The 21,928-nt window shown below is 41.0% G+C and overlaps 4 protein-coding genes across 4 annotated transcripts; all 4 read right to left on the bottom strand.

The window, feature by feature from the left end:
• LOC110064339 (uncharacterized) lies at positions 1-4,895 on the bottom strand. Its single transcript, XM_020771382.2, has 2 exons — positions 3,554-4,895; positions 1-2,430 (listed from the first exon to the last, which is right to left on the bottom strand). The coding sequence occupies exons 1-2, from the start codon at positions 4,089-4,091 to the stop codon at positions 1,652-1,654; spliced, it is 1,317 nt and encodes a 438-aa protein (XP_020627041.2). The 5' UTR covers positions 4,092-4,895; the 3' UTR covers positions 1-1,651.
• A 78-nt stretch (positions 4,896-4,973) lies between these two features.
• LOC110064340 (uncharacterized) lies at positions 4,974-9,219 on the bottom strand. Its single transcript, XM_089275143.1, has 3 exons — positions 8,982-9,219; positions 8,134-8,841; positions 4,974-6,660 (listed from the first exon to the last, which is right to left on the bottom strand). Exons 2-3 carry the CDS (start codon positions 8,633-8,635, stop codon positions 5,852-5,854), a joined length of 1,311 nt encoding a protein of 436 aa, XP_089131269.1. The 5' UTR covers positions 8,636-8,841; positions 8,982-9,219; the 3' UTR covers positions 4,974-5,851.
• A 2,689-nt stretch (positions 9,220-11,908) lies between these two features.
• Positions 11,909-15,380, bottom strand: LOC110064178 (uncharacterized). Its single transcript, XM_089275172.1, has 3 exons — positions 14,870-15,380; positions 14,181-14,351; positions 11,909-12,656 (listed from the first exon to the last, which is right to left on the bottom strand). The coding sequence occupies exons 1-3, from the start codon at positions 15,378-15,380 to the stop codon at positions 11,944-11,946; spliced, it is 1,395 nt and encodes a 464-aa protein (XP_089131298.1). The 3' UTR covers positions 11,909-11,943.
• A 1,618-nt stretch (positions 15,381-16,998) lies between these two features.
• On the bottom strand, positions 16,999-20,756 carry LOC110064128 (uncharacterized). The gene is made up of 3 exons (XM_020771127.2): positions 20,143-20,756; positions 18,556-18,726; positions 16,999-17,744 (listed from the first exon to the last, which is right to left on the bottom strand). The coding sequence occupies exons 1-3, from the start codon at positions 20,651-20,653 to the stop codon at positions 17,035-17,037; spliced, it is 1,392 nt and encodes a 463-aa protein (XP_020626786.2). The 5' UTR covers positions 20,654-20,756; the 3' UTR covers positions 16,999-17,034.
• Between the last annotated feature and the right edge of the window lie 1,172 nt (positions 20,757-21,928).

Below are 21,928 nucleotides of genomic sequence, written 5' to 3'. Positions count from 1 at the left end.
TTTAAACCCGCCGGCTCAACAGATAATTTTATTGAACAAGTTATTACAACTAAACAACGGACTAATGGTAAGACAAAATGACAAACAATGAAATAAGTGACAATGAGATACAGCGACAAACGTTACTGCAACACTGATGAGATACAGAAAGACAAAACTGAATTGAGTGTAAGAGGCAAAAACCTAACACATACAATAACTCGGCCGCCGGGAAACAGAAGCTAATTAAGGGTATATAAACTAGTAAAAACTGCCCTAAACGATAGTCAAAAATTCCTGTCACTTATATTTGACAAATTGTGAAATTAATGTCCCTTTGGGTGTATAGTCAGGTTAAAATTCTTCTTACTGCTTAAAATTATTTTAACATTGCCAAGTTCCTCTTTTCATTCAAATCCGATTTGGCGGCTATAAAATCTGCTATTTTGGATTTAAACACCAAGAGGACTACGGTTCCAAGTCCCATCAAATAAAATTAAAACGAAAGGAGTTTAAAGTCTAAGCATAATTCTGGCCGAAAAGGACGCGTTCGATAGAGAAATATTAGAGCTTCGTTAGCTTCGATGTTGCAGTGAAAAAACGAATTCTAAATAAACTAGGACGAAGGTTGAAAAACGAACAGGGAATAAAGGAGCTGGGGGAGAAATCAAGAGGATGAGTGGGGGTAGCTTAATAGCGCTATGTATGAAACAGAAATGAGGAATATAAGCTAAAAATTCGGATTATATTTGAGAAAAAAGGTAATTCTGACACTAATGCTCGTAAACTAAGCTTCCTCTCCGTTTGCTCTCTTCATTTATACCATGCCATAGAAAATACAGCCAATCAGAACACAGGAAAGCCGTTGTATATTCGACGGTTTTACACCCAACCTTCCCATCGTGCCCCTCAGGTATGTGGTATTGACTGTGTTTGCATGGCCACTGTATTTTCTATGGCATGGTATAAAATGGTTATGCAACACTGTCTAGTAGCATACCATACAATATCCCCGGGAGGGGTACTCCCAGAAAAATTGGGTGGGGGTGTGCGGCCCACTTCCCAAAACCATTACCCTATTTATGACCAAAAACTGCGGTATTCCCTACCCTATTTATGACCTAACCCCTAAATCAAAACCTGTTTCAGACCTGCATTATAATTAGTTCCCTAGTTCAGACCAAGGCTAAATTACTGAAAGCATAATTTGTGAAGGGCTTTTGTTGATTTTTCGATAATGACGAAAAAGTGGCTTTTTCTTAAAAACACACCCATATTAAGGCTAGAGTGCAAAAACCATACTCTATTTATGATTAAAATGGCCAAAATCAGCTAAAATCGATACCCCATTTATGACCAAAACGGCTGAAAAACCATACCCTCTGGGGCCGCACCTACCTATATAGCCCATATAGGGGAGTACCCCCCCCCCGGGACAATATCCCATACACTTGCCACTTGTGTTTACTTAGTATACGCACTCGCCTAAAGGCTTGTGTGTATACCAAGAAAATACAAGTGACTCGTTGGATTTCCCATGGCATAGCACTCGAAAGCGTTACGTTGCTTACCTGCTATTTCTGCTGCTCCTCAACGGATACATTTCGGCACAAGATAGTACTGTTTGAATCATCTACACTAGCTAATACTTAATTTAACTAATTTTCTTGTGTCAGCAGCCTATAGTTTGATTCCATCCACCAAAAGGTCTCGTAAAACAATAATCGCCAACATCTGATACAGCTAAACAATGATCACGGATCACAGGCTCCATGAGGAGTCCCACTACCCCGGCACAAAATGTCCCCGCACCCATCCCGATGGTAGCGAATCCCATGGAAAATTCTTTGAACTTAGCATCAGTCTCTGAAACCACCACAAAAGCATTTGTGAAAGCCGCGCCCGCTCCTAGGCCAGCGCCAAAGATTAAAATAAAAACGATCCAGACGTCATGTAAGAATCGATACCACGCAGCCAGCGTGAAAAAGACTAACTGACCCATCAGTATCAACGACAGAATCCATATCCGTCTGATTGCAAATACGTTAACGAGACTGGGCTTTAGCGACGCAATGACAGCTAGATACGACCTGGCAATAAATTCACCGCTCAAAAATATAAAAATATAGTATCTGTAATGAACTCTTGGTGGGAATGGAGCATTTGGAAATGCCATTGTAGTGATGACAGACTGTATGATGACGTATTCGCTGACGTAGGCAACAAACAGAGCTATAACCAATGGGAGAATATGTCCAGCTGCAGAAAGTTTCTCTTTCCACGTGACTGTGTGTGGTTCCGTTCCATTGCTATCTTCCGACGTAGAATCTAGTTTTACAGCTTTAGAGTGTTTTTTCTCCATGATGGCATAACATAGCAGATAAAGAAGAGGCGACCCCGCCATTATTAGCATAGCGTTGTTTGGCGAGACACAACTCCATGTTGTTAGACCTGCGAAAAATAACGAACGAAGATTTTAAGGCAAAGACGATATCTTATTCTTGAGAGTTTCTTCTAAAACAGTCCCGAAAACAAGTCCTGCTTTGAGAAAATATTCGTTTAAGTACTCGGCACGTTTTCGATCTTTATTACCCAATCAAAACCTGACGCGAGCTCGCACGATCATTGCACTCCGACAACAGTCACATCAGCATGGTACCCGGCCCAATGACAACGCCATGTTGCTTACAACTTTGACTTTGACCACGTAAACTACACGCTCGGAGGCGAGACGTTGCTATTTGTATTTCCCCCTCCGAATGAAAACAGAGGCCGAAACTTGAGCTGCTGGCAATCAAGCACAGTTACTGCTTTAATTATTTTTTGAAAAAAATCATTAACTGTCTCTTTGAGTGTACTCTATTGGGAAGAAACTAAACCAACCCAAACACGGGCCAAAATGGCACAGCATTCTCGTAATCTGTCACAGGTATTTTAGAAATAAAAAAGACGTCTCAGTATGATAAGAGAGAAAACTAATAACCGAACAGAGAGATCCTGTAATACCTTAATTAAGTGGAAGTATCGAAGTCTTTGAAATGACAGAGCTTATTCTTAAACCTAATGATGAAAGGATAAGAGGTAAACTACTATTGAATGGATTGGAGATTTTTCGTGGGAGGTTATTATTTGCCCTGCTTGCTGGAATGTTTTGTTTTGCTTTCCAGGTGCCAGGGCGGGAAACAACTCAAGAATGAGGATTGAAGTTTTCAGACATATGCCAATTTTCCTTCAATCACAAAACAAAGTTAGTTCGTATAGTGTGATCGTCCGGGTGATGGTAGTTCTGAAAAGAACCGTTGTTGGTGACTGACGTTTCGACAACCTGAGCTGAAGTCATCTTCAGAGTCAAGTGAACAAAGTTAGCCACGATTTTTGATGTACAATTAGTTTGGGTCAGTAAATCCACTTTTTCTAAGCGTGCGTTTGCTATATTCAGTTTCCGACGTAAATGAAACAAAGTCTAACATTGCGTGAGATAAGATCGACACAATTTCTTCGAGCATCTGCTCGAAAAATAATAATTTACCCCGGTAGTGCGTTACAAATAAGCACAAAAGAGCTTTAAACATACCTGTATAATAAAGAGGTCCTAAGATAAATCCTGAACCAGTTCCCGCCGAATACGCGGCTACCGTAACTTTCTCGTAATATGCAGTCAAGGTAAAAAATGACACTTCCCCAATGCCGGCCCCCAGGGACGTTGTACAGATTCCAACTAACTTGAGATAAACCTCTTTAGCGTAGACAATTATAAACAGACCAGCTGTAAAAAAAGCGTAAATCGCCACTATTCGAACAACATAAGGTACTTTGTGAATGAAATAGGGCGCGATCATCGTCACAAGAAAATACGGACCAACATTTGTTACTAACACGGCCGCCGTCGGAATAAAAGTACCCGCCAAAATGTCCTGCGCGCCTGAAATGATGACAGAATACACTGTGTAAATGAGCGCCCCGAAAGCGTAGAAAGCAAAAAGATTCCGTAACGGCTCTTTCTTTGTCTTTGCAGCTTTTATTTCTTTGCTTCCGTTGTTTTCCTCGTTTTCCTTGTCTTTCGTAGGGTTTTCCTCCGGGTTTTCTTCGCCTTTCTCAGCAGTGTTCTCCATTTTGAGCTTCTTCAAAGTCGACCACTAGCAATTAGGTTCCTCTTGGTTTGCTTTCCTTCCCTTTAACTGATAAATCGGAAGCTTCGATATAATATTAAACTTGTGGGAGCGTGATTTTCACGATGAGAGCGATCAAAGCCAAGAGACGTTTGACTCTCACGTCATGGTACACAACTCGTCAATAAAATTTTGATTGTCCAAGGACACATTCCGTTGGCTTACGTTATACAACCTGGTGGCCACAAAGAAACAAGAAACAAGGGTTGGATCTTGATCAAACTTGAATGGAAGATTTTTAGCTGGTAATTCAAGATAATCCCGTTTCTTTGCGACACAGTAACCCACCAACCGTGAAGAGAGTCTTCCTTCTGGTTTGGACTTGGAAATGGTGGTAAATCTCCAGATGTTAAAATACTTGAGCTCTCCAAGGTTCCCCTAATAATCGCTGACGTTTTGATCAAGAAAAAACAAACTAATGACAGTTTAAACAGGTGGCAAAAGTCCACCAGCTGAACGGACTAAACTGCAATGGCCGACATGAATTATGGGGGATTAAAGTAAATTTGCTTCGACCGTGACGAATTCCGGACAATTTTGGACAAGACCTACCTAAACTATCGACAAAGCACAAAGTTTCGCTGTGATTTGGCTCTGTTATAGAAAAGACTAAAAATTGCAAAAGAACTGAATTGAGCTCTCCTACCAGTTCCCCGCTGTAGTGAACATGCCAGGAACCAGCTTTGCCTTGAAGAGGTGTTCATCTTAGAGGAAAATAAACGAACTAAACTGGTGTATTTCAAGGACTTTCTTGTGCTCGGTGCTTACTCTCAGGAGGCATGGGTCGAAAGAAAGCTGACTCTACCAGCAAGCAAATCAGGGCAATATGATACTCGAAAACAATAGCCTCTGTTTAATTTAATTTACAAACTGCGGTGATTCAAGCATATCAACATTTGTATTGACTGCATAATTATTATTATCATGTTCAGTTCTTTTTACAGGCAAATGTCAGTATGTTCTCGAACAATTTTCCGCAGTGGAGCAAAAATATTTCGGCTACAGGTCCTTCAGGAGGCCAACATTTACTTCTTATAAACTCTACCCCTAATGGACTGTACCATCTCGTCATTAGATACAGTCCCTTTTGCCCCAGTGAGAAGACTAAACGCCATATGAACTCTGCCTACATTATCATAACAGACAGCTTCCTTGTTCCAAGAACTACCACACCTTATTTGGTACCGTAAAATGCATTCCGCAACATAGACAGTTCTTTTTTACAAACGCTTCTCTGCGCTTCAATCGGTGTTTGAGTTAATTATAACGATATTGTCAATGCCTTTTAGAGACGCAGTTGTCTTCATGAGACAATTCCTAAACCTAGAGTGAAACTACCTGCACCTGCGGGTTGTTTATATGTAGCACCAACCTGTAACTGTTGAAAACGATCGGTGAATTTTGCCCTATTTGTTTGTTTGTTAGTTGTTTTGTTTGTTTGTTTGTTTGTTTTACACTTGTATTGATTGGAGCAAACAGACCATATAACAGCATTGAATCAAACAGACCATACAACAGCAATTGCAAATTTAAATTTAAGCAAAGCGGATAGCTATGTTAAGTTATTTTTGTGTCCCCTGTTGGGAAACAATTACAAATCTATTTCGTTCGAATCCATTCTGGTTTGAATCAGTACTATCCTAAGTGAACCCAGTCAAAATTAATGCTTGAAAAAATTCTCTTGCTGTCGTTGTTTGCTTTGTCTATTTACAAACTCCACCTCCCTGCAAACGAGTGAAACAAAAGCTGCTATTTGCTGCCACACTTAAACAGTGACGACGCAACCACGGCTCGATCAGCAATCCTAACAAGCCAGCGGTAATCGCCCCAGCGCCAGTCGCAGCAGAGGCGTACCCCAGAACAAACTCTCTGGACTTCGGCTCCTCGATTTCGGAATAAATCGCTAACATATTTACGTACATAACGCCAATTACCAGACCACCGATGAAGGCAAGAACCAAAACTATAGAAACGTCACTTAAAAAGCGGTACCAAGCCGCCAGCAAAAAGAAAAGTAAAATTCCTATCTCTGCTACAGCAAGAAACCATATTCTGCGTATGGTTAGCTTTCGAGCTACATTCGGCATGAGATACGACAAAACGATCAAATACGATCTACCGAACAGTTCCCCGAACAGGAAAACGAAGATATAATACTGATAGTGGTCGCGAGGTGGAAACGGAGCGCTCGGGAACGCTATCGTGGTGATGACGGATTGGATGATCAGATATTCTGCAATCCATGCACTGATTATGGAAGCAATGATCGGTAGAACACTTTTGATCGCTGAACATTTTTCCTTCCAAGTTAAATGCTCGTCACCGATGTCTGTTTCCTGTTCCTCGATAGGTGAATATTGAATGTCCTTGTGAGTGATTCCGTTTGCTGTAGACTGCCAAGACTGAGAGTGCTTTCGCTCCATCAGACCGTAGAATATCAACAGCAACACCAAACTGACAGCCATGATAGAAATGGTCAAGGGGGGAGACACACAAGCCCATGTTGTCATGGCTGTGGAATAGAGAGAAATCGTGCTCAGTCCTTCATAGAATAAAAATAAAAATGCACCACTGAGTTATAGAGGCAGCGTCCACACTACGTCGGAGGAATTTGAAAACGCAGCTTTAGTTCTACGGTTAGGCCTACCGTCCACACTAATCCGTCGTCACGAAAACGCTCTTTAAACCGGAGAAATTTGAAAACACAGCTTTAGTTCTACGGTTAGGCCTACCGTCCACACTAATCCGTCGTCACGAAAACGCTCTTTAAACCGGAGAAATTTGAAAACGCAGCTTTAGTTCTACGGTTAGGCCTACCGTCCACACTAATCCGTCGTCACGAAAACGCTCTTTAAACCGGAGGAATTTGAAAACGCAGCTTTATTTCTACGGTTAGGCCTACCGTCCACACTAATCCGTTACGAAAACGGAGCTTTTCAAAAATGCTCTTCAAACCGGAAGAATTTGGAAACGCAGGCTGTTCGTAGGGGTGTGGACGGAAAACATTTTGAAAACGGAGCTTTTCGAAACGATGGCATCGCGATAATCATGTGATTCCGACCGAGTTTTCCTCAAACACAAATCCAAAACGACCAGTTATTGTTGCGTTTCAAATTTCTCCGGCGTAGTGTGGACGGAAAACATTTGATGCGTTTTCAGTGTGAAAGCTCCGTTTTCAAATTCCTCCGGCATAGTTCGGAAGGGGCGTTAATCAACAAAGTTTGAATAAGAACATCTGTGGCATGTTTTAGTTCCTTGGCGTAAATTAGCAATTATTCAGTGAAGTGGAGGTGAATAGTACTTTGCTTATCACCTCCGAGTTAACCAATCAGAAGGCTGGTGGTATATTAGAGAAATTCCTGCGAAATATTACTGACAAAGCCTTGTTTGAAATTAAACCAAATTGAATGACAAGCGATCGTGACCAACATTATAATTCATGATTCTATTAACTTTTTCACCTGCATGAATTTTAGGGAATTTAAAATTGATTTTAGCTGATTTCTGCAAACTGTTTTCGGGATCATTTCAAACACAAAAAAAGAAACGTTAGGCAATTGCTTCCTGTTATAATTATTAGATATCTTCCATTGATTAGCAATACAATATAGACAGAACTGAAAGGCTGGAAACACCTTTATCAGTAAGATGCCGTGTATAATAGATCGACAACACTGTATTATTATTTTCAACTCACGTATATTACTCCTGCAACTTTTTGACTTGTGACAGTGCATTTTGAGTCCGCAACTCAAAGTTGTAATTTTCTTAACTTATAAATCATTTTTTAAACTCATTCAAAAACCCTGTGACTGCCCGAACGGATAATAAGTTAACCGAATTTCGGGCTGGCAATACACTGGAACAATAAAATACAATATTTGCATCGGCCACAGTTCAATTGAGTCACATTAGAAGTTAGTAAAAACCATGATGCACATAAAGTAAATAATGGTAAGAATAGTTAGTCTTATAAACAAGATACCTGTGTAATATAGGGGCGCTAGTGAAATACCAGTCCCTGTACCGGCTGAGAAGGCGCTAACTGCCGTATCATGGTAGAAAGACGTCATGGCTATGAAAGATAACTCCCCTAAACCAAATCCAAACGAAGATAATGAAACCCCCAACAATCTCACTCCAACTCGCTTGGCTGTGGCCACCATGATAAGTCCTGTAGCCTCAAGAAAAAATATGGCCATCACACGGGGGAAATACGCGATTTTTTGGATGAAATACGGAGCCACCACAGTGATGACAAAATATGGTCCGACGTTGGCAACCAGCACGGCTGATGTGGGAACAAATGTTCCTGCAAGAATGTCTTGAGCACCCGATATTATCAGTGAGTAAATCGCATAAATCAAGAAGCCGAAAATGTAGAAAGCAAGGATTGTTACTGGTTTTTCTTTCGCTTGGTGATTTTCCTCTTTAGCGGGGAATAACTCCATCTCTGTCGTTTCACGTTCTGTTGTTTCGTCTGCCATCCCTTGCTATTGCTTGTGGTTGACTCCGCCGACGTCTTTCGTGGAACAAAGAAATGATTTTATCCGGCACTAAAATAAATCTCTAAGGTTTAGGCCAGTGCATCGTTTAAAGAGGCGCTTTCTTGTAAACAAATCTCACCGGCAACAACGCCGTTTCTGTAGCTTGGCGGCTTGACTTGACTGTACCAAGATTAAACATCTGACTCCTGTTAAAACGCACATATGCAAATTAGGTTAGCCAACAGAGGCCAAAAACAATTTGGGTTTATTTACATTTGGTATTTGCCCATAGTGAAAAATGCCGGATTCATATTCAAAGAAACCACGCATTTCGATTACAACTAACCACTGTTTCTTGATAACATCTTACTTCCATCAAGGTGGTCAAATCACTGAAATGAAAAAAGAAAACGCGCCCGACGATAATGTCAGTTTTCGTTTATGTTTTTGAATAGTATAAGCCTATTTTAGTTCGAAAAACCTCCCAACTATTTAAGGAAATGGAGAGGAATTACATTTGGTTTAGAAGTCTGATCATTTTTTAGTCAATCGGCGAACACCTGTTAATTCTTCACAGAAACTAAAACCACCTGCTTAGCTGTTTCCAGAGTCAGCGTGAGTTCTTGCACGTTGATTCTCACCGGCTCATATAGTTTGTTCAACCTGCAAAAAGTCATCTGAGAGTATGATTTTACTGCCGATTTTTGTAGGGATTTTTCAAATAGCTCCCGCTAGGCCCTGTAAAAAAACATCGACCTCAAATCTCTCCAAACAAACATTTGATTTGCTTAGCTTCAAAAAAAACTTTCGCATTGGATTGTTGACTTCAAACATACTTATACCTGCAATTTGAATGACTGAATTTTTGAAATACCCAGCAGCCAAACTGCACGAGAAAAACAGTCACCTCTGGAAGTTTTACTCGTTAATGTGGAGAAATTCTGAGTTGCTGTGAGATGGCAGACATCAGTGCTCGTACGTACCTGCGACAGGCGCAGGTTCACAGTCACAATATTTTTAATCCAGGATTAACATTTACTGAAGGTTCAATTTTCTTATTAAAGCGTAATTTTCACTGATGGCTTAAAGTCAAACTTTTTGATTTACCTGAAGATAGAAATGAAGTTTTTTTTAAAAAAAATTAACTAAAATAAAGCTATGAAGATGAATTCAAAGCTGGCGAGACTTGTGGCCCAGCTTTGAGTGGCTTAGATATCAGCTGGGCCGGGTTGTTCGAAAGCCGGTAAACGCTAACCAATGATTAAAAGTTACCTGAGGTATTAATTTCTCTGGTATAAAAATGTTTTTCACTGTTTAAGTTGTGTAGTTCGAGATTATTCATGTTCAAAAACTGAAGGACAAACAATATAAACAAAAAACCTCAACGGAAAAATGCAAAACTGAAATCAAAATTCCCACTAATTCCTAGGTTAGCTTATTTGGGCTTTGAACAACCCAGCCCTCACACGATTGTCCAAACAGCCGATACCTTTTATCTAGTGGGAAAAACAATCACAATAATCAGTTCAATGTTTAACATTACTTTAGTGGCTGACGTTTATTCTTAGTTTAAGAACTGTTTTGTTTTTGGTGTATTCGAGGTGTATTCGAGAATGAAATGCTAGGCTGATGAAAAAAATCATTAAACCTTAACTAACCTTGGCTTTGATGTACGAGAGGTTTCTCAGTTCTGTTTAATCTGTGATAATTCTATGATGTATCCCAAGACAGTATGCAGTTGCAAACTGTTCAATCCACATCTGTCAAGAACATAAATTTGGATTTTACAGCCTGTTGGCTCTTTATTTGACGAAGAACTGTTTTCCAACCACGCCTGTTACGTCATTAATCGGAATCGAATTCCATGGCATGTAGCGCGTGAATAGTTCAGTCTTGTCCAGCTTTCAAATCAGTTCATTTTATCCGTTAAGGTCTTCAACAGAGTGGGAACCGCAACTTCCCTATGCCTCGACTTCAGTAAATTTCGTGTGACACGAAAACCACAATAAAGAGATAGTGACGCGCAATGCATCAAGCGTGGAAATGGGCTCTTTAAGTGGAACGTATCAAGAAAACCGGCTCAACATTGATAACAATAGGCATTGCTACAAGACCTAAAATTGGTCTTATATGGCCATTTTGAAACAATGGCGGTATAAGCTTTAAATGCCCGCGGGAGTTTTTGAAATTTCCGATTACCATACGAGCGCGAAATTTAAACGATCAGAGAGACTGAATGGAAGAAAAATTCTCCCGAGGGGAGATGGTACTGGTATAATCCTGTAGGTGCAAACAGTTGCGGTGGGGTGGCGGTTGTACACATGTATTTAGAAGTGAAAGTAAAAGCTGCCGACAAGTAAGGCATCTTTTTGCTTTAAAATTGCTCTAACCTGGTAAACTAACCACGCGTGGGAGTGAAAGTGAAGTTCGCATTTAGCTAGATTGCGAACAGCTAGACTCTCTTTTGCTCTAAAACCCATAAGATCAGTGTAGGATGAGCGCGAAAATAGCGAGCGCGATGATCGAGCGGCAAAGCCGCTCGCCTCAAACTAAGGAAGCGTCCACACTACGCCGGAGAAATTACAATAGTTCTTGCATAAGGAAGATGGTAAGACTATAAAGCTGCAAGTCTAGTATTGCAACTTTATTTCTACAGTTAGGTCTACCGTCTACACTAATCCGTCACAAAAACAGAGCTTTTCGAAAACGGTATGGAGAAATTTGAAAACGCCGGTTTTTCGTTTTCGTGTGGACGGAAAACATTTTGAAAGCGGAGCTTTTAGAAAACGATGACGTCACGATGATCATAATGTTCCCCTGATCGAGGTTTCCTCAAACACAAATCCAAAATGGCCAGTGATTGTTGAGTTTTTAAATTCCTCCGGCGTGGTTTGGTGGGTGGAACATAAATTTCGAGTTCCAAGTAGCGCCAGCCGTGCAATAAACAGTTTCCAAGAAGCCTCTGTCTCAAAATGATCGAGTGAGTCATGACTCGTCTTGAAACAGAACTTGGAAAATGGCCTGTTAGTGAGAGTTCATAAATGAGTGAATGATAAACTTATTGACTCAATTCGCTGAGTAACGAAAATTATGATAATTATTATAACGAAAAAGATCAAACCGACCGTAACCAAAAACGTTTCTTTTTAAGACCTGCCTCACCCGGGAGAGATAACACGAGACGAAAATAGTTTTGATTTGACTGGAGTTCTGGTGATACTCAGTCCTGACGAGTCTAGTTCAGTAGAAAAATAACAGCAATAACAGCAATAATTGTATGTAGTACATATCAACGGATTTTTAATCATTTAATCAGGTTTTATAATACATGTTGAAGTAAAACGATTAAGGGACTTTGACCTTGTAAAGCAAAAGTCGCTGTTATTTGTAAACATTGTGCAATGCTCGCGTAAGATAGGCTCAACGTAAAGGCCTAACAAAGCAGAAGCAAAAATGCCCCCAGTTACGGCCACAGGAAAGAATCCCATGGCGAACTCCTTATCACGGTCCTTGAAGCTATCCCTAAAGTACGTTATTGCATTAACATAGGTAACACCAACCACTGCAGCGCTGGCAAATACCAGCAGCAAAACGATCCACACACTCGGTAAAAATCGGTACCAGGCCGCCAGGACGAGGAGCAAAAGAAGCATGGCTTCTATCATCGAAAGAACCCAAAGATACGGGAATTTAGCTTTTTCTGCCCATTCTGGTTTGACATAGGACAACGCCACAAGATATGACCTTCCAACCACCGCTCCCCCCATGAAAACAAAGATGTAATACTGATAGTGGTCACGTGGTTTGAAGGGAGCGTGGGGAAAAGCTAGGGTTGTAACGACAGATTGAATGATCATATATTCTGAGAACCATGCGATAAAAATCGACATCAGACCAGGCAGCATCTGACGAATGACCATAAATACTTTTGGAAAAGAGAAAGGGCCACCATCATTGCTGTTCTCCTCTGCTGATTCTACGCTATTGTCGTCGTCTCTTTTGGAGTTCTGACATCCATCATCTGTTAAAGCATGACAAGTTGTTAGTTTTGACAAGAGTAAGCAATGTCCATAATTTCAATACTAGACTTGCAGCTAAATAGTCTTACCATCTTCCTTATGCAAAAACTATGGTAAGTTTAACATTCGGTTTCAAGGCCCCTCAATTTAGAATTATGATGTAAACTTATTATCCTTATCTATGTTCAAGAAAATGATAAAAGATCAATATTTCGAAAAATACTAGGAACACTTGCATTATGGATCTGTAAGGCTGTTCTGGTCTATTTCTTTCTATTAGCTTTTATTTGCTCTACATTCCCCCTATTCTATAGCATTACCAAATGTTCTAGTATAGCACTTATTTATTGCTCACTATGTGTTCTGTGTATGTGTATTAATACATCTGTAGACCTGGCTGCCTGCCCTTTTTAACTCTTTAGTTATTTCAGGTAGCCAGGACCCTAACTCTAGTGATATACAATTTTGTAAAAATATTTGTGTTAAACCAAGGGAATGAAAGCTTGTTGTTGTTGTTATGCTAGTCAAATGGAAATTTGACTAAGCCAATCGCTCTAAAATTCTCTTAGTCTTGCTTGGAACTGCATTATTTGGTACTTTAACTTGCCTCTGTAGCCTGGACTCCTTATGGAAGGCTACCTACTTTTCATAATAATTAATTCAGTCTTTTTGGTTCACGATTGCTTTAACTAGTTTACTCACTCTTCTCCCCGCAGCGATGAGCCAGCAATTCAAGGAGTTTCCCACCCCCTCTCCTGACAGGCTTGAGTCGAGTTTGCCATATCTTACCTAATCTAAGGCATTTTTTGTGTGTGTTCCTAGTTAGGATACTCTGTTGTTGAATAACAAAGAATGGTAGGTTTTCCACCCCGCTAACTTTTTGAAGTGCAAATTTAGACTTAAATTTGCAAAAGTTCCAGTTTCCGAGTGACCGAACGTTAAAGAGAGAAACTGGGTTAACCGAAGTGCAATCACGATGGCGCACCAATAATATTATCATAATAGTTATCCTCATAATTGTGGCCTAAATGTTTCGGAAAGGGAGCATATGGTCCAGTTCATACGGTCTACCAGTTTTAAGTCATGCTTTGGAGCGTTTTTATACTCGGAAAATCTCGCCGGAGCTTAAAAGTGTCTCTTCGTGGAGGCGCGGTGGCTTCATGGTTAGTGCGCTCGTCTCCGAGCAGTATCGAGCAGTCCGGGTTCGAGCCCTGGCCGCGAAATAGTGTTGTGTTCTTGGACAAGACACTACTCTCACAGTGCCTCTCTCCACCCAGGTGTATAAATGGGTATCGGCGATCGTAATCCTGGGGTAACCCTGCGATGGACTAGCATCCCATCCAGGGGGGAGTAGAAATACTCCTTGTCGCTTCATGCTACAGAAACTGGGATAAGCTCCGGCCTGATGAGCCACTTATGGAGACTTTACCTTCAGTGCCTATCCCCGTATATTTCATGCTGGAGGAAAACCAGTTTTTGCAAGACCCGGCTGGTGTGGATATTTATTTCAGCCGAAAATATTTTACCTTGAGTATTAAGGACAGTGTACTCTACTACGGCATGTTCCTCCGTTGGTGGACTGGGGGACTCTAAATGCTTCTTGTCCATGACATAGTAGCAAACAAAGCCCAGAAACAACATGGCCGCCATGATTAAAATTGTGGCATTTGGTGAAACACAGGCCCACGTTGTCATGGCTACAAGACAAGAATAATAAAGCTTAAACAATGTTGCTTTTTCAGATAAAAAGTCTCCAAGAAGTAGAAAACGTTCTCCGAAGGTAATTTTTGTAATAATTGTTTTACTTTACCACTTTTTTAAAAAGTACTTAATACATAAGCGATGAATTGGCTTCGGCTCAACTGCCGTAAACCTTAAAGCTCTATCAATTCGGCCACTCAGCAATAGAAAAAGTATAGGTGTTGTTCAAATTTTTACGCTTCAACAAGACAGGATAAATATTAGGAGAGCTAATCCCCCATACAGGCATTTTTCCCAAACTAAGGTAAATCAGTTTCAAACTATTTTTAGATGACTCGTGGTTTCGGAAATCCTAGAAGGGCGTAGAAATAGCTAATCACGTGACGCAGATTTTGTTGGGGGCAAATCGTGGGACTGCTGGAGTGATGACTCATTCAACAGCACGCTAACCAGTCCTATAATAATAAAAAATTGAATGAAATACTGGCGCTTATTTCAACGTATAAACACTCACCTGTGTAATATAGGGGAGCTATCACAAATCCTGCACCCGTTCCGGCACAAAAAGCTGTCGACGCTGCTTCGTGATAAAACGACGAGAGAGCCAAAACAGTGATTTCACAAAAATTGCTTCCAAACGACACAATCCCAACTCCGATTAATTTCCAATGAACTTGCTTGGCAAACACTAGCATGAGAAAACCACCGATTCCCGTACAACAAAACGTCATTATGCGAGCAATATACGGAATGTTATGCATGAAATAAGGCGCGATTAAAGTAACAAGAAAACCCGGTGCAATCAATGCGATGAGAGATATAGAAGTTGGAATTGACGTTCCCGCTAGAATATCTTGAGCACCAGCAATGACCAAGGAATATGTTGCGTAAATCAAAGTTCCAAAAATGAAAAACGCTGTGATTGTGCGCAGTCGCTCGCGTTCCTGTCCGTTGTTGAGTTTAATCCCATCACAGTCGTTAGCTACTGACAGAGCTGCTGTTTGGCTTCTGCTGGATTCCGACATGTTCCAATTTTACGCGAAAAAGTAGTGGCGCTTTTGTAACTGCCAACGTCCTAGAGAAGTAAGCGTACAGAGTACACAGCTCTGAAGGACGCCAGTCTTTGCCATAATTGAATCGTTCCATCTGACTAGTGAAGTATTCAAATTCTTCAATCACTGCACATGAACCAACACATTTGTATAATCACTGACTATTATGTTTTCCCTGACTTGCGATGCAGTGGGACGTGTCTCTCTTTTAATTAAATGGTCTGTATCCCGGCGGTTTCCACTGCTTATCACGCAGGCTAGTTCTCCCTTAATCGAAAGCGCATTGAATTATTCAGAATAAAGAGCATGTCTTGGTTAAAGAGAGAGAAAATTACACATTTTTCTAAGGAAGAAGCAAACTTCACTCAGTACTTAAGTAAATGTCCAAAGCTGCGTAAATAGATGCTTTATACCTGTGTTGGCAGAAATAATGAAGATTGCTTAGATTGTACTGAAGACTTTGGTTTTATTGTTGTTTCTTCTGCTAGCCCAAACCGGTCACCAAATGACTCTAGATCTAGTGACCCGCGGGGTCAGCCAGTCGGGTCATTGCCTCGTGTGGTATGGGAAGACATCTTTTACCCACAGTGCCACTGTTCACCCACGAGTTTCAATGAGCACCGACCAGCTGTTATGGAAACACGAAAAATGCTGAGCTACACACAGCATCTCATCCAGAGGTGGGGAGGGGGAGGAGGGAGCAGCACTACTCACTACTCCTCTAGATTCACTTCTACAGAAACGTTTATCCGGGATAAATCAGTTCATTTCATCCGTAAGGTTTCCAACAAAGAGGAAACCTCGAAGGCCTTGCTGGCATCATCCCCGTGTCCTCAACTTCGGTAATTTCGTGTGACATGAAAACCAGAATAAAAGGATCGCGCCACGCGCAATGCATTTTGCTGATGAAATTTGAAAACGCAACTTTATTTCTACGGTAAGGTCTACCATCCATGCTAATCCGTCACAAAAACGGAGCTCTTTCAAAACGGAGAGGGGAAACTTGAAACGCGGGCTTTTCGCTTTCGCGTGGACAGAAAACATTTTGAAAGCGGAGCTTTTGGAAAACAATGACGTCACGATAATCATGATGTTCCCTTGATCGAGGTTTCCTCAAACACAAATCCAAAATGGCCAGTGATTGTTGAGTTTTTTAATTCCTCCGGCGTGGTGTGGACGTGGCCAAAATTTCCAAGTAGCGCCAGCCGTGCAATAAGTACTTTCCAAATCGTCTTTTGCCTCTGTCTCAAAATGATCGAGTGAGTCATGACTCGTTTTGAAACAGAACTCGGAAAATGGCCTGTTAGTGAGAGTTCATAAATGAGTGAATATGATTAATTTATTGACTCAATCATTAAGTAACGCAGATTATGATAATTGTCACAACGCGGAGAAAAAGATTTTCATTCTAAAGATGATTTCCGCTTAGTTTGTCAAAATCGATCGCAACCAAACAAGTTCCTTTGAAGGACCAACCTCACCCGGGAGGGATAACACAAGACCACAATGATTTCTACTTGTCTCGAGCTGAGGTGATACTCAGTCCTGACGAGTCTAGTTCAGTAGAAAAATAATAGCAAATGACAAACAATTGTATGTACGTGAGAACGGCTTTTTAATCAGTTAATCAGGTTATTTTAGTACATGTTGAAGTAAAACGATCTAAGGACTTTGATCTTGTAAAGCAAAAGTCGCTGTTATTTGTAAACATTGTGCAGTGCTCGCGTAAGGTAGGCTCAACGTAAAGGCCTAACAAAGCAGAAGCAAAAACGCCCCCAGTTATGGCCACAAGGAAGAACCCCATGGCGAACTCCTTATCACGGTCCTTGAAGCTATCCCTAAAGTACGTTACTGCATTAACATAGGTAACACCAACCACTGCACCACTGGCAAATACCAGCAGCAAAACGATCCACACACTCGGTAAAAATCGGTACCAGGCCGCCAGGACGAAGAACAGAAGAAGCGTGGCTTCTATTGTCGAGGGAACCCAAAGATACGGGAATTTAGCTTCTTCTGCCCATTCTGGTTTGACATAGGACAATGCCACAAGATATGACCTTCCCACCACCTCACCCCCCATGAGAACAAAGATGTAATACTGATAGTGGTCACGTGGTTTGAAGGGAGCGTGGGGAAAAGCTAGTGTTGTAACGACGGATTGAATGATCATATATTCTGAGAAAAATGCAGTATAAATCGATATCAGACCAGGCAGCATCTGACGAATGATCATAAATATCTTTTGACAAGAGAGAGAGCCAACATCATTGCTGTTCTCCTCTGTTGATTCCACGCTGTTGTTGTCGTCTCTTTTGGAGTTCTGACATCCATCATCTGTTAAAGTAAAACAAGTTTTTTGTTATGCCAGTCAATAGGGAATTTTACCTTTCAAATTCCCTCAAAAATTCTCTTAATCCTGCTTGGGACTCTGCATAAAAAACGATCTTCAGAACTTTGCAATATTTGGTACTCTAACTTGTCAACTAGCCTCCTTAGGCTGGACTCCTTATGGAAGATAACTTACTTTTCCCCAAATTTCATTCAGTCTTTTTGGTTTACGATAGCTTTGACTACTTACTCGCTCTTCTTCTTCCCGCAGCGATGAACCACCCCCACCCCTCCCCCCCTCTCCTGACAGGCTTGAGTCGAGTTTGTCATATCTCACCGTCCTAATCTAAGGCATTTTTGTGTATGTTCCTAGTTAGGACATACTATTGTTGAATGCCAAATGGTGGGAGGCTTCCCACGCCGGTAACTTTTTGAAGTGCAAAGTCTGACTTGAGTTTGTTCAGTTTTAGTTCTTGTGTGACCAACTATTAAGGACAGCCGGAAACTTCATGGGTTAAGCCGAGTGGAATCACGATAGCGCACTAATAATGTCATCATAATACTTATCCTCATAACTTCCTGTAGCTTTATTTTTCGGAAAAAAGGATCTAGGAACAGACTGTACGGTCTAGTTCATAAGGACCATAAGGATTTAAGTTTTAAGCCTTGCTTTGCAAATATTTTCTACTCGGGAAATCTAGCCTGTGCTTGCGGTCGCCAAGTAACAGACGTCTCTTCTTGGCTCATGCTTGACTGAAAACCAGCTTTTGCAAGACCCGGTAGACGTGCAGATCTATTTACGTGTACAATATATTACCTTGAGTATTAAGAACACTGTACTCTACTCCGGCATGTTCATCCGTTGGAGGACTGGGAGACTCTAAATGCTTCTTGTCCATGACGTAGTAGCAGACAAAGCCCAGAAGCAACATGGTCGCCATGATTAAAATTGTTACACTTGGTGAAACACAGGCCCAAGTTGTCATGGCTACGAGACATGAATAATAAAGCTTTTATTACCCAGGTAAATCAGTCCCAAACTATTTTTATTCCGAAATCCCAGAAGGACCTAGAAATAGCCAATCAAGTGACGCAGATTTTGCTTGGGGCAAATCGTGGGACTGCTGGAGTAATGACACATTCAACAGCGGGCAATCAAGCCGTATGACTAGGGTATCCAAAAGATAGTAATGCTGCGGCGCATTTTGTTGATAGTGACATATTTTACGCAGTGATTCATCTACCTGCACGTTCCAAGACTTACATTAACCTTTATTTCTTAAAGTAGTGTGTAACTTCAAATCTGTCCTTGTATGCATTAACTTCATGCATGATGACGCATCGATGGCGAGGTGCGACAAGGGATCGCGACAAAAAAGCTCATAGTGATCTGAACTGGACATGAAACGATACACATCGACCTCCCCTTTACCAGATCCCGAAAATCGAAAGGTGTGGAAATTGTGGGAGCAGAAATCTAACTTATAAATTCTATACTGGTACGCATTGAATGTCTCTAGAATGTTGACAGACTGCGTAAAGGACGCGTCCACTGCGATGTGTGAAAATGTGGCGCAGTGCACTCTGGTTAATTAATGCAACGCATTCTGGTAAAAAGTGATGAATTGGAGAAATCGTAGCCCCTTCTAAAAATTCTTCTTAAATCCTGATTATATTATGTTCCAATGACAAAAATGGGAAGAATTACTGGCGCTTGTTTCAACTTATTATATGGCTCTGTCTTACAAGGACTGGGAACTACCAAATTCACGAATTTGATTGGCTGAAATCGATATTAGATTTTCCCATCTAGACCAGCATCTAGACCAGTAACGTTTTGTGGTGAAAAAGTTGCAATTTAAAATACAAGAATATTGACAATTTTCTTCTAAAAATATTAGTGGAAGTGCCGAAAAGCCTGACGAGAAAAAAAAAAAGTAAGGAAGGAGCAAACTTTGGCAGATTTTAGTTCAGCTCATCGCCGTTCGCAAGCAAAATCAGTTAGCTAGTGTGAGCCACAGTTACATAAAACGAATTAGATTTTTTGTGTTTGCCATATAATAGGCGATTTGCATGATGGCGTCATTTGACTACAATTAACAGAGTCCTTCACTTTCTCTGTTTCTTATGTTAATTAGGGCAATTGTCATTTAAACCCCATTGGAAATTCAAAATTTATAGAATAAAGAAAAAACGAAAAGAATTCTGGTAGTTGTAGTCAAATGACGCTATCATGCTGCTATAAACGTCTTATTAAGCCAGCTTACTCGGTATGTATGGGAGAATCTTGACTTCGGAAGTGTGTACAGACCTTACTGCGTTCGGTCTGTACTCACCACCTCGGTCAAGATTCTCCCATACAGACCTCCTGCTCGGTTAATAACAGCTAAGTACAAACACTCACCTGTATAATATAAGGGAGCTATCAAATATCCTACCCCCGTTCCGGCAGAAAAGGCTGTCGACGTTGCTTCGTGATAAAATGACGAGAGAGCCAAAATAGTGATTTCACTAAAATTGCTTCCAAACGACACAATCCCAACTCCGATTAATTTCCAATGAACTTGCTTGGCAAACACTAGCATGAGAAAACCACCGATTCCCGTACAACAAAACGTTATTATGCGAGCAGTATACGGAATGTTATGCATGAAATAAGGCGCGATTAAAGTAACAAGAAAACCCGGTGTAACCAATGCGATGAGAGATATAGAAGTTGGAATCGACGTTCCCGCTAGAATATCTTGAGCACCAACGATGACTAAGGAATATGTTGCGTAAATCAAAGTTCCAAAAATGAAAAACGCTGTGATTGTGCGCAGTCGCTCGCGTTCCTGTCCGTTGTTGAGTTTAATCCCATCACAGTCGTTAGCTACTGACAGAGCTGCTGTTTGGCTTCTGCTGGATTCCGACATGTTCCAATTAATTACGCGACACAGTCGTGGCGCTTTTGTAACTGCTAACGTCCTAGAAAAGTAAGCGTACAGAGTTCACAGCTCTCTTTGCCATAATTGAATCGTTCCATCTGACTAGTGAAGCAATCAAATTTTTCAATCAATTCACTGTCATGAACCAACAAATTTGCATAAGTTCTATTCAAACTTTCCAAATCACTGAGCATTATGTTTTCCACGACTTGCGATGCTGTGGGACGTGTCGCTCTTTTAATTAAGTAGTCTATCTCCCGGCGGTGTCCACTGCTTATCACGCAGGCTAGTTCTCCCTTAATCGGAAGCGCATCGAATTATTCAGAGTAAAGAGCATGTCTTGGTTAAAGACAGAGGAAATTACACATTTTTCTAAGGAAGAAGCAAACTTCACTCAGTACTTAAATAAATGTTCAAAGCCACGTAAATGGATCCTTTATACCGGTATTGGCAGGAATAATGAAGAGTGCTTAGATCTTTACCACTATTGTAATAGAGACCGGTTTTATTGTTGTTTTTTCCGCTATCTTCCTGTTACAGATTTACTTGGGTAAGCCAGTCACAAAATGACTCTAGATCTAGTGACTCGCGGGTTCGAACACTACCCAGGCGGGTCACTGCCCACAGTAACACTCACTCAGCCATGAGTTTCAATGAGAACCGACCAGTAGTTATGGAGGGAGCAGCACTACTCACTACTCCTCTAGGTTCACCTCTACAGAAACGTTTAAACCGGGAGAAGCTCCGGCAGCATATGTGTCAGAGTGTGTCTTAGGCTACGTTCACACTTGATGGCCGAGCACGGTGCCAGAGAACCCATTCTTGCTGTGCACTAATGTGAACAAACCTTTTTTCTTTAATCTTTAATCTTTAATCATTACTCACACCAGAATTCGGGCACAGTGCCAGAGCTTGGGTACAAGGTCTCAACCTTGTACTCGGGCACTTAAATGGTACTTGGGTACTTGTGAGTACCCAGTGTCTGAACGCACCGTTATTTTGCGCAAGTGCCAGGCACTAGTGTTCCGGCACCAAGTGTGAACACAGCCTTAATTGCAGATCATTCAATTAACTCCCAACATTGAGCTGAGTTTTGGTCCACAACGTGGGCGATACTTCAGCCTAATAGGTGAGTGACCAAAACCGGCCGATCTAAGAAAGGGGAAAAAAATCAAACGGTAAGCGAAATAAATTTCTAATAGCTGTTCAGTTATTGTCATTGTTGATGTCTGTGCAAATATATAGAATTTTTACGCTGTTCGT

Source organism: Orbicella faveolata, unplaced genomic scaffold (assembly GCF_042242905.1).
Source record: "Orbicella faveolata isolate gen_17 unplaced genomic scaffold, um_ofav_v1 contig_36, whole genome shotgun sequence".
NCBI lineage: Eukaryota > Metazoa > Cnidaria > Anthozoa > Scleractinia > Merulinidae > Orbicella > Orbicella faveolata.
This window is presented reverse-complemented; position numbering and strand designations above follow the sequence as displayed.

What these genes read in the sequence shown, in the direction of transcription:
- LOC110064340 (XM_089275143.1), bottom strand. Translation starts at nt 8,635, where the DNA reads ATGGCAGACGAAACAACAGAACGTGAAACGACAGAGATGGAGTTATTC. An exon ending in AGCGCCCCTATATTACACAG is followed by an intron (nt 6,661 to 8,133) that starts GTATCTTGTTTA and finishes TCTATTCCACAG; the next exon opens with CCATGACAACATGGGCTTGT.
- LOC110064128 (XM_020771127.2), bottom strand. Translation starts at nt 20,653, where the DNA reads ATGTCGGAATCCAGCAGAAGCCAAACAGCAGCTCTGTCAGTAGCTAAC. An exon ending in AGCTCCCTTATATTATACAG is followed by an intron (nt 18,727 to 20,142) that starts GTGAGTGTTTGT and finishes CATGTCTCGTAG; the next exon opens with CCATGACAACTTGGGCCTGT. An exon ending in CAGTGTTCTTAATACTCAAG is followed by an intron (nt 17,745 to 18,555) that starts GTAATATATTGT and finishes TTACTTTAACAG; the next exon opens with ATGATGGATGTCAGAACTCC.
- LOC110064178 (XM_089275172.1), bottom strand. Translation starts at nt 15,380, where the DNA reads ATGTCGGAATCCAGCAGAAGCCAAACAGCAGCTCTGTCAGTAGCTAAC. An exon ending in AGCTCCCCTATATTACACAG is followed by an intron (nt 14,352 to 14,869) that starts GTGAGTGTTTAT and finishes CTTGTCTTGTAG; the next exon opens with CCATGACAACGTGGGCCTGT. An exon ending in CACTGTCCTTAATACTCAAG is followed by an intron (nt 12,657 to 14,180) that starts GTAAAATATTTT and finishes ATGCTTTAACAG; the next exon opens with ATGATGGATGTCAGAACTCC.
- LOC110064339 (XM_020771382.2), bottom strand. Translation starts at nt 4,091, where the DNA reads ATGGAGAACACTGCTGAGAAAGGCGAAGAAAACCCGGAGGAAAACCCT. An exon ending in AGGACCTCTTTATTATACAG is followed by an intron (nt 2,431 to 3,553) that starts GTATGTTTAAAG and finishes TATTTTTCGCAG; the next exon opens with GTCTAACAACATGGAGTTGT.